General features: G+C 39.1%; 1 protein-coding gene across 1 annotated transcript in view; it reads right to left on the reverse strand.

Moving 5' to 3' along the window:
• Positions 1-1183: 1183 nt before the first annotated feature.
• The window catches only part of CATSPERB (cation channel sperm associated auxiliary subunit beta), a 79343-nt gene continuing 68709 nt past the window's right edge, over positions 1184-11817 (reverse strand). The window contains exons 22-26 of the mRNA XM_025042115.1: positions 8692-8802; positions 7341-7476; positions 5822-5922; positions 5038-5112; positions 1184-1595 (exon numbers count right to left, since the gene is read on the reverse strand). Of these exons, the coding sequence (XP_024897883.1) occupies positions 1416-1595; positions 5038-5112; positions 5822-5922; positions 7341-7476; positions 8692-8802 (603 nt within the window). The 3' untranslated portion in view covers positions 1184-1415. The remainder of the gene's footprint in view (positions 1596-5037; positions 5113-5821; positions 5923-7340; positions 7477-8691; positions 8803-11817) is intronic.

Below are 11817 nucleotides of genomic sequence, written 5' to 3' on the forward strand. Positions count from 1 at the left end.
AAATATCTTTTAACCAGTGCTAGAGAAAAATCAGCTTTAAGATGTTTAATATCAGGGGGTAACGGAGTGTGGATTATCTAGGAACTCTCTGTACGATCTTCAAAACTTTTTTATAAATCTAAAACTATTCTAACATTTTAAAAAGTTGATTAAAAGAAAAAAAACCCAGGCTGTTAGACCCTAGACTTACATTTTTAACCACTGAGCAATGTTTTATCTCTAGACCCCTGGCCTGAGGTGTGCTCTGAAAACTTGACAAACTCCGATCCCCTAGGTCCCCAAAAAGGTTTTCATTCCTGCCCATGACAAGAACTGATTGCCTAGATTTTGCTTTGATTATATGACTTTCCGTACTATCCTTTCAATAAATTTCCCTTTTTTATTGTAATTAGAGAGAATCACTTTCTATTACTTGCAACATAACAACAGCTGACATTTATAGTATTCACAAGTTGAGTACTATTTTTTTAGATCTATTAATTCATTTCACCCTCACAATAACTCTATGAGGTAGGTATTAATATTGTTCCCATTTCACAGGTGAAAAATCTCAGGCACAAAGAAGGTAAGTAACTCGCCCAGGTCACACATTTGGGAAGTGGCGAACGCAAGACGTCTGGCTCCTGAGTCTGATTCTTGTATCTACTTTGCCACCAGCCTTCTCAAAAGAACTTCCATGACAAACGACACGGCCACGGTTTACGGCTCCCAGAACTGGGTTCTTCTGGACCAAGTGCCTAACCTGTCCTTATGTTGTCAAAGCATGTGCTGTCCCTCCTGAGCTCTCCCGGGAGAGTGACTCTCATCTCTGAAGGACTGGCCACCTTCCGATCACTTGGGACCAAGTGCTCGGAGAGAGCACACAGAGGCTCAGCTTTTAGAACTGTACACACTACAGGATGGTTTGTAGGTCAGTATCTCACCCGGACGTCATGTTCTTCCAACATTCCCATGATGGGGGGCACATTTCTCTCTCTTCGGGAGCCGCGATGCAGTTTTGAAGTTGCTTTGAGAAACCCAAATGACTTCGACTTTAATTCCTATGAGGCTCCGAAAGCACACCTGCAGACCGGCCTCCTTCACCACCTGTCTCACCTGGCGGGACTGTGTTCCACTCAGACTCAGGAGCCAGGTGCTCTGATCCTACAGAATGGGCTCCAGTCAATAAAAGCCGAACAGCAGAGATGATCATCAGTTTATATTTTTCAAAAACCCTCAAGGAAAATCCTCCATATAAATGTCGACGAAAGAAATTTTCTATGTATTTAAAGTAAGAGAAGGGAATGGTAAACATATTAACATACAGCAATTTGAGTTATAATGGTATTTCTATAGCATGTTATCTAGTTTTTATATTAACACTTAAACACATTGTTCTAGGAATTGTCTAATAAAACTAAGAAATAAAGAGAAAATTATGATAATTGTAAGTTCACTCTGTTTCTTCTAATCAATTTTTGGCACTTATCCCACGGGTGGATGTTACGTATTTGAAACATAAAAACGATGAAAATCAATCCCCCTAGCACTACAGCGGTTGCGATGGCAATAAGCGTGTGTCCTGGGAATGGCAGCGGTACTTCGTCAACATAAATCTGCAACAGAAAAAGCACAGGCTTTACGCTTTCCGGATCTAGTCATTTAAAATGTTGAACTTTATATGACTCCACGTGGTGCAGACACTTAAATCATTTAGCGAGATTCTGCCCAGTCTTATAACGATATTCAGCATCCACAGAGCTTGGAAACAGTCTCCTGACCCCTTGATAAGTAGTAATATACACACAAGAGATAGGGGGAAAGGAATTCTATTTAGTAGCCTATGGCTTTATCCTATGCCTTTAATGGCAGAGGTCAACAGATAGAACACTCAGATGGCCGGAAGACGTTCCGCTTTCAGCTGTGGAGGAATGGGCCAGGTGCCGTGGGCACACGGTTAGGGAACGCCTAACTGCCTCAGCTAGTCGTGGAAGGCATTTTCTGAGCTGGATCTTGGAAAATAAGCGAGTTCACAAACAAGGGAGAGAAGGAGGGGTATTCTAGGTAGAGGGAATAAGCATGTGCTTGAATTTGAAGCCATCATCTCTTTGAAAATCCTGTATATAATGGCTGACATCAGGAAATTTCTGTGTATTCAAAATCTGCCTGAATAATTAGTGAAAATGAGTTCCTAGAGGAGAAATAGGATTATTGTCAGAGAGGCACAGTGGTGCCTTTTTCTCTGAGACTTCAGGCAAGGTTGGATGACATTTACGTTCGATGTAGAAGTGGAGGCAAACAGAGAATAAGGCAGTTAAAGCCCAGTGGCTAACATTTTCTCTGTGAAAGGGGAAGCAAGATCATCTTTTGAAGTAGAAGAAAGTTAAGATGAGTGGAAATGGGACCGTGGGGGATGTGGGAAAATGCTAAGGGCAATAAAAAGGATTAATAAGCGACAGTAGGTAATAGCTCCGTTAAAGGTACCCTCAGTGATCTAGGGAGGTATCTATTTCCTTAGAAACAGTCTCTAAATGCTATCACTTCTTTTATATTTCCTTTCGGATGCATTCTTTCTATTCTACTTTCAATACTGTTATTATGAGCGATCTTACTCACTTGGTATGAATAAGCTATGATAATAGCCTCCTTTACAAGCTGTCAATCCATATTGACATAACAACATTGCCAGATTAATCTTTTAAATCTGTTATAAAATCTGTTATAAGCAGCCTGTTATAAAACACTTAAAAACAAAAACAAAAACAAAAACAAAACAAACGAGTTTGCTTTATTTGCAACTAAAAGAATCTCTACCATACACGACTGGTACCAGAAGTAGGGTGTTATAAATTTGAAAGGTAGATCTGGCCAAGTGGTTTGGAAAGTAGTGAGAAACCATTCTTTCCCATCTGAGAAGATAATTATCCTCATGGGAATGGATCAGCTGGTTTAACCATCTCTTATTTTACAGTAGGGCTCAGGTTATGTGTCCAATGGTACTGGAATTATTGGGATTCGATAGAAAAATGTTAGCTATTGCATGTGATATTCTACTTGTGGTCTTCCGTATGCCACTGCAATATAACAAAAATCTTTCTTTTAAGCTGGACTATCAGAGGAGATTGGATAATTAGTTTTGCTAAGAAAAATCCAGTCTGTGGCCAATGAGAGAGACAATTGTGTGCTACATGTAATTGTAAAAGTGCATTTTCTTTTCTATATTAAAGTTCAGGGGAGCCAGAGGGAACTATCCTTTGTAATCATAATTTTTTTCCCCCATCTCTCGGTTCTGCTTCCTCAGTGTTGGATAACTCCCCTCACAGCCCCTACAGCCCTCATGGCTGACAGCAGCTCCCGGGGCTACAAGCTTCCTTGTTCAATGTCATCAGTAAAGAGTGAGGCCATGTTCCAGCACTGTGAGGAAAATTCCTGTGACTCACTCCGACTGGGCTGCTGTAGGTCATGTGCCCATCTCTCAACACCGTTTAAAAAAAAAGTGTTTAATAGCTTTTCACTGCTGATAGGGATGTTCTAAAATTCTCATTCTGACATTCAAGGTCTTCCACAACCCTAACCTATCTACTTTCTTAGGTATAACCTTACATTCTGGCCAAATGGACATAAGCTATTCAAGAGAGGCTTTACTATGCTTTGCCATATCTGTGTCTTTGCCTCTGCGGTTCTGTCCACCCAGAATGCCTTCCTTATATATTTCTACCTAAATGAAATTTTAGTCACCTTACCAGACCATATAAAAAAAATCACTTGCTCAATTAAGCCATCCGTTATCTTTTAACAGTATAAACCTCCATCACCTCTGAATTCTGTATTCTCCAGCTAAACTACCTCTAAAGTTCTTGAAAACAGTTTCCTTCAAGTGTTTTCCTTCCAATCTTGACTAACTACTCCTTGCCAGGTCTAAAAACAAGGTTAAACCCCGGAATCCTGAAAGAGCATGTTCTAAACACACTGCTTCCTAACCTCTCTACTTTCTTAGGTAGAACCTTACATTCTGGCCGAATGGACATAAGCTATCATATCCATTTGTGTTGTGCTCATGTGCTGCTTGGGACTCGTGCTTGGCAATCTTCTTCCCCAGCTCTCTCCTCTGAGGGACATTCCCCACACTCTGCTCCCAGAGGCCCTTTTCCTAGTCCTCCGGGAAGAAAGCTGAGCTTCTGTGAGAATTTTAGCTCCCCATATTATTGTGCTGTGACCTGCAACTGGGACTGCCTTTGAGACAAAGAGGTAAAAAAAAAAAGAGAGAGAGAGAGATAAAAATACTGGGGATCTCCTCTCATGCTCTTCATAGGACAGGTGCCTCTTTTTCTAATTCCTCTATCTAGTGGGATGGATTTTCTCGCAGGGTCTTAGGTGTCTACACGGCTGTCACGGCCACCCAGTATAGCAGTTGTGCAGACCCATCACGGGGGCTGGCCTTGGGGCAGGGTCAGGATAGAAAAAGGAAAGCAGAAAGAGATTGATTTTGTTTTTGATAATGTGGTATCAGCATATGACAATGAACGAGTCATCCATCAGTCAATTTAATCAAATCCTTATTCCTGCCCACCCCCCACAGGCAGCAGATGTCATTATAAGAATAAGCAAAAATGTGTCATTGCACATCATGGGGTGATTGGGAGAGACTCGTTTTTGGTTCCAAATTCTTTGGGATCTTGGTAGCTTTGGCAGCATTCAAGACTCTCCTATAACAATGCAAATAACCGAAGGGTGGATAACAGTGAAAACGAGGATGTACATGCATCTCTGTGGGAAGCCGGGGCTGAGAGGAAGGGCAATAAAAGTCAGAAAACCAAGCTAACCATGGGAGGTGGGAAGAAAACAAAAGCAAATACAGGCACCTCCCAGCATCGGTCAGTCCTTCCCCCTGCCATGCGCCCTAACTGCATCATTACTGACAATGTCACCAGGAGGTCATTCTCTAGGATCCCGTCTCCAAGCCCTGTCCATCACACAAATTCTGCTGTTTTTTAAATCTTCAGTGTCTCTTGGACTGACGCTTGTCTCACGTAATTTCCCCAGCCACCACCCCTGTACCTGAAATTCTTCGACTAAGTTACAAAAACTGACTCCCGAAACAACGGACACTCTGAAGTGGAAAAGCTCGGAGCCCTGTGGAAGAAGCAGACCGATCATTAGCAGCAGCAACAGGCGTTCCTTTAAGTGAAAATATACACTGGGGCCGCTCTCCTTATAGACGTTGCTTTTCAAAATTCCAATCCCCTAAAGGCTTGTGGGCACACACTTTATTTTTCAAAATAAAAATGGAGGGAGAAGGACAAGAGTTTGAAACAGAGGGATTCAATAGCCGATACTGTATTTTATATTTAGAACGAAGAAAGAGGAATATAAAACCCAGCGCGGCCTTGATGCATACTTTGGGCTAATCTACCCTCCTATTCGTGGTTTTGCTTTATCTCCTTTTACTGGCTTTCTCAACAATTACCTACTTTGTAAATATTTTCATGTGTTCTTACAGGCAGCTGAAACAAAAAGACGTGTCTGTATATCTCCAGGTAAAGAATACTGAGCCCATTTCCCCCTGACTTTTGGAAACACCCTTTCTGCTCCAACTTAGCAGATAATGTATTCGTCTTGCCTATCAGCTCAAAAAATAAGAGTTAAATTCGACTTTCAGAAAACTTTAGAAATATTAACATCAAGGGAAATGGAGGAAAAAGAAACACTCTCCATATACTTTAAAGATGCTATTTCTACCACTTATGGATATCTATACTTTAAAACTAAAACCGATCTCAGTTTAGATATGTAACTTTTATCTAAACTCAAAGCAGGGAAAACGCAAATGCTGCCAACTTACTTTTATACTTAAGTTGAGGCCTGAAGGATTATACACCGGAGCATGAAGAATAGATTCTAAGTAATTTTTCAACTTTTTTACATTTTCGGGTACAGTGTGTTCTAGAAGTACATAAAGCATATTTTAAGCACATTTATGCTATTTTCTCATTTTGTATAAAACTTGTTGCATACATTGAAGTACAAGGAAAGTTTCCGCTCCATAACATGACTCAGTTATCTCAGACTTTTAGTTCTGCTCGACTTTGTGGAAGATGTATTTAGGGGAGATTAGGCCTCATTATGTGACATTGCATCTTCTCGAGGGCATCATCAGGAAGGACGAGACCTCTGACCACTTTAGTTCAGGTTGACCTTTTCTTCCAGCTCCATGCTCATGATCAATCCTGACCTGCACATACTCTGTGTCTTTGGCAATGAGATAATTTTAGGACCACCTCAGTGATTGGTAAATTATTTTAAACGAGGTGGCGGAAAAGTTTCATGATAGGATCACCGAAATCTTTTCTAAAAAAAGTGATCAGTTACCCCTGCCTTTCTTATAACTCTTTCTAAAACCAGATGTGTCGTGTAAGGGTTAGAAATGACAGTGGTGTCGCGGAACATGGGATCTAAAGCGGGGAAAAAGGCTCTGATGGCAGCGTTTGTCAATGCCTGTGGTGTAAATACTCTTCCCATGGCTAATTTCAAGCTACCAGTGGTTTACCAACCAGGAAGCAAAATGCTTGAATGTTTAACAATCAGTAGTACTCAAAAGCCAGTAACAGCAGGTTCCAGGACACCACAGAAAATGGACATGTTAGTTAAAGCAAAGTATTGAGTAGTTTTCTTTACTGGATATTTTTCATTCCCATGGTGCCTGTGTTCGGCAGAGTACGACTCACTGAATATCAAATGTCTGGATATTTGGTAATATATTAATGGCTGATTAAAATTTCATGTAATTCTGTATTTCTGCCTGTCTGCTTATCTAGCTATTGCCTTAAAGTATTTATATATAAACAAACACAAAATGTGCAACATAGTATATATTTGAGGTAAAATTAAATTGTGGTAAATTTCATTTTTCTTATTTGAAAATATTTCTGCATCTTTTCACTTTACCATAAAATCTTTAAGAACCATACTCATGTAATTAGAAGCTAGCTCCTGTAGAGTGTCTGGCAACACCATTTGTAACCTCCCCTGTAACTCTGCATAAGCTATGAAAGGAAACACTAGACCAACATGTAGCACAAATTCAATCAATCATATTTGCTACGAAACTACAAAATGGCTTTCAGATGTTTCACAGTTCAAATTCTTCAAACATGCTTTTATGCCATAGAATCCAGGTCTCTGGAAGTAATGAAATAAGTGGGAAACAATAGAAGTAGAATGAACAGCAATGTGCCAACTAAGTCAAACTCTTTTCCAAAGGACGCCTGCCTATCTCTCATGCAATTTTTGTAAACCATTTATCTAGGTGGTAACAACATTACACATAAGACAAAATAATTACAGAAGAAAGCGAGCCCTACTTAGTTCCCAGTTTTCCCTCCTATTCACTTCTGTCACAGTAACCAGATATGGGGTTTCCACTGGGATCTGTCCATCCTCACTATGAATTTCCAAAGAAACTGGATACTGCGTAACTGGAAACTTAAAACGAGGAACCTAAAATGCAAATTACGAGAATGAATATAGATTTGAAAAATTCAATACTAATTTGATTTCCTGGTAGAGAATGAATAGACAGATTCTCAAGAGTTCAGCTATTCTAAATAAAATGTGCTTCTTAGGATTTCTGCCTTTTCAGGGTACGAAAAAAAAAAAAAGAATCTGTCTTACAGAAGAATCAATGTGAACTCCAAAAGTAATATACAGACATTGTAGTAACAAAATTCATAATCTTCCATTGGCCTTTTTCCCAGGCGTTTTTACTATGAGGGCATGCCAGCTTTTTTGACTGACCCATATCCTATAAGGTAAAGCATGAACTGGGGCTCGCCTGTCTCCCTTGTCACCTCTCTCTCAGCCAGTCATGACCTTTCAGCCACACTCTTTAAACTCAGACTCTGGAGTCAGAATTCAAATCTAGCTCCATCATGTATTCCGATATGGTAATTTGGCAAATTACCTGGCTTCTCTGTGCCTCAAATGAAATGAGACAAATCATGGAGAAGGCTTAGAGCAGTGCTTAGTAGATAGTAAATGCTCAAGAAATATTGTAATGCTCAAGGGCGGGGGAGTTGTGGAGGTATATAATAACAACCTTTATCACTTATTAAATGTGACTCTAATGCCCAATGTATATCATGCTATATATAGTCTTACAAGGCCTTTGAAAGAGATCTACTTAAAAGTTATACCAAGTGCATGCTCAACTTGACTAATGCAAACACCAACATTAACTTGATATACTTTTGAACGCTTTGAGACTAACAGAATGAAGCCATTCTCTGCACAAACACTTTATGCCATCTTCTGTTTCTGTCACTACTTCCAGACTGAGTTCTTGATTATAAGGATTTCAACTTCTATTATCCTAAAACTATATATATATATAAAAATACTAAAATTTTTTCAAACAAATCAATATTCATCATAATCTAGTGTAGTGTTTGATGAGTTACAAATTATTTTCATATAGATGTGTGTGTGTATCTTTATAAGGACCTGTGAAATGGACGGGGCACTGCAGGTATTATCTTGTTTTATAGATGATGCTAATTAACTTGCCCGAGGACATTTAAATCTAGATCTTTTTAGCTCTGCGTCATAATAAGACATTATTTCTACGTCTTAGTTTTGATGTTTAACCAAAATGCACATCTCAAAATCTTATTCATATGAAAGTACTCTGTCTTCAGGTAATTAAAATCATCTTACCTTTTCTCTGCAATCTGAGAAAGCAACAGCATGAGAAAACTTCTGATCATTTGTGCAGTTACACTCCTCTCGAGTAGACACATTAGCACACTGTTTGAATTTACCAGATTTCTACAAATAGAATTAATATAGGTTGATTTGTGTTTGTGTGTGTGTGTGTAGCAGTATTTCTGCAAACTGAATAAATCTTCAATAAGCGTTTGTCCCTTGAATGAATAAAATCCCCCTAAAAGAGAAAAGAGTCCATTAATAATAAAGTAAAAGTACAGTATTTCTGAATTTTGTCTCCTTGCTTGGTAATTGGAACCCAAGCTGCTTGCCAATTTATGTTGGGGTAGTGGATGGTTAACATGTGTGGGACCCAGAAAGCCTGTGGCACTCTGCATGCAGGATATTCTGGATGCCAAGTCTCTGCTCTTGGCCCCTGCCAGGGGCATGAAAACAGACCTCAGAGGAACAGACTTGATATTATGAGCTATAGATGCCATGGAATCCTCTCCAAACCTACTATTTTATTCTTGTCTTTCCTCATAGCAGTCACTAATGTTATTTAAAATCTCCAGTAGAACTGCCCCTTTGTCATTCATTTTTTTACTCGATCACTCTTGCTAGAGATTGCGTTATTTTATTACTTTTTCTTTTTTTCAAAGAACTGGCTTTGGATTTTGGTAATCAACTCTATTTTTAAACATGTTATCCTTCTACTTTATTTTTAGGATTACCCCACCCACAGCTTCTTTTTAACTTCTATTTATTGAGAAAAAATTTACCATTTTAACAACTTTCAAGTGTACAATACAGTAGGTTTTATACAGTAGATTGAATAATATTATTCAATCATCACCACTAGCTAATTCCAAAACATTTTCATCATGCCGAACACAACCCCACAAGTAGTTACTCCCCATTGCCCACTCTCACACCCCATGTCTATTCATTCTACTTTCCATCTCTATGAATTTTTCTATTCTAGGCATTTCATATAAATGGAAGTATACACTATGTGGCCTTCTGTGTCTGGCTTCTTTCGCTTAGCATATTGTTTTCAAGGTTTATCCATATTGTAGCATATACTGTACTTCGTTTCTTTTCATGGCTGAATAGTGTTCCATTGTCAGGATAGAGCATATCCTGTTTATTCATTCATCAGTTAACAAACATTTGGTTGTTTCCCTTCTTTGCTGTTACGAATAATGTTGCTATGAAGTTTTCGTTTGAACATGCACATTCGATTCTTTTGGATATATATCTAGGAGGAGGGTGGACAGTAATTTTATGTGTTTAACTTTTTGAAGAACTGCCAAACTGTTTTCCACAACAGCGGTACCAACAATCTTCACATCCTCGTCCACACTTGTCATATTCTATTAAAAAATTATCATAGCTATCTTAATGCGCGTCAAGTGGTATCTCATTGTGGTTTTCATTTGAATTTCCGTAATAACTAGTGATATCGAGCAAAGTCACCGAGCCCTTTGCCATATCTGTCCCCTGTGCGTGCATTTCCTCAGCCTGGAACGTGCTTTGTCTCCCTTTTCCCCGCATATTCCCCTCACCCCCTTCCTTTTCTCAGTTAACTCCTCCTCATCTTTCAGTCTGACTCTCTTGGACTAAGGTAGGCATCCCTGATCCACAGACATATTTGGTGTTTCACGTCTGTCTCTATTACTTGTCTATCTTAGACTTTAGGGGGTACAGAGGCCTCAACTGGGAGATTTTTTTTTTTTAATGCAGAGTTTAAGACTATACCCCATCGTTTCTGATTCAGCAGCGATGAAATGAGAATGAGAAAGCTGTGTTGCAGAACTATTTCCAGATAGTTCTGGTTCAGGGCCATGCTGTTAAGAAACACTGTACTAGAAGAGTCTATTTAGTTTGCAAAACTTTTTGTCTGATACTCGTTCTTCCCATTAGAGTAAGGACCCATGAAGGTGTCATGTTTATCTTGTTCACTGCTGTGTCCTCTGAGAAAGTCTGTACAATGCCTGACAACACTGGAAATACTGATATTAACATTTGTTGAATTTTAAAAGGTATATAAAAAATTCTTATTTACTTAGGTGTAAATTAGATAGATATATTTCTTATTTAACGCCCAGGAAAATCTTGAGAAAAAGAAATAACTAAGGCTTTTCATGTAAATATCGTAAAGACATATTTCAAGAGAGGAGCCTTGGATCTAGTGACACTACATGGTCTATCGTTGGAAGAAAATGGAATTGAAGATGAACTCAGTATTCTATTTGCTCATTGCCTGGAGCAGAGCTTCTTACTCGGAAATCCAAGATTCAACGAGAAGCCAAACTTCTTGCGCGCATGTGTGTGTGCGTGTGTGTGACAACATGTGTGTAAATATGTATTACTAGTTTATTCAACCACTTTAAAGCACTCCCTATATCAGACACTGTTCTGGGTACTAGAGATACAGTAGAGAAAAAATAGATTAAAAAAAAAAAACCCTGCCTATGTAGCTTATCTTTTTTATGAAACAATAAATAAAAGAGTAAAATGTGTATAATCGTATTAAGTATAATGAAAGAAAATAAGGAAGAGAAAGAGGACAGGAAGTGGGTAACAACAGAGTTGGGAATTACAATTCTAAATAGAGAGGTAAATGGAGGATGTTATAAACCATTGTAAGAATTTGGCTTTTAGTCTGAAGGAGATGGGAAGACAATGGAGAGTGCTGAACAAAAGAAACAATTTTATGTCCCTGTAGGTGTGAGCATGCTCATGAATGGATACGAATGTCTGCACATGGATACAGGCAGGTAGGTGTGGTTTTCTGGAGAGAGATTCTACAGGTACCTGTGAGGTTCCTTGAGACGTCACCCCAAATGTACTTTTCCTCTGAGGACTGTTGAACTTAATGGTTACACTCTGAACCTAGTGGCTGCACTCTGTTCTCTCTACCTTGCTCACTTCACACTCCAGAGAGGCAGAGTACTGCTGGCATTGGGTTATTTTCCAGGCAGAACCTTGGCAGGAGTTTAAAGGTGCCTGTGTTGAAGCAGATGCTCTTCTTTCTCATTGGGCACCATTTCTTTCACAGGATTAAAGATGTGAGAGGGGTCTGGGGGCTCTTCTCATTTGATAAAAGATGCTTTCATCCCAATTCTCCCATTT

This window comes from Pteropus alecto, unplaced genomic scaffold, assembly GCF_000325575.1.
Source record: "Pteropus alecto unplaced genomic scaffold, ASM32557v1 scaffold8, whole genome shotgun sequence".
Lineage (NCBI taxonomy): Eukaryota > Metazoa > Chordata > Mammalia > Chiroptera > Pteropodidae > Pteropus > Pteropus alecto.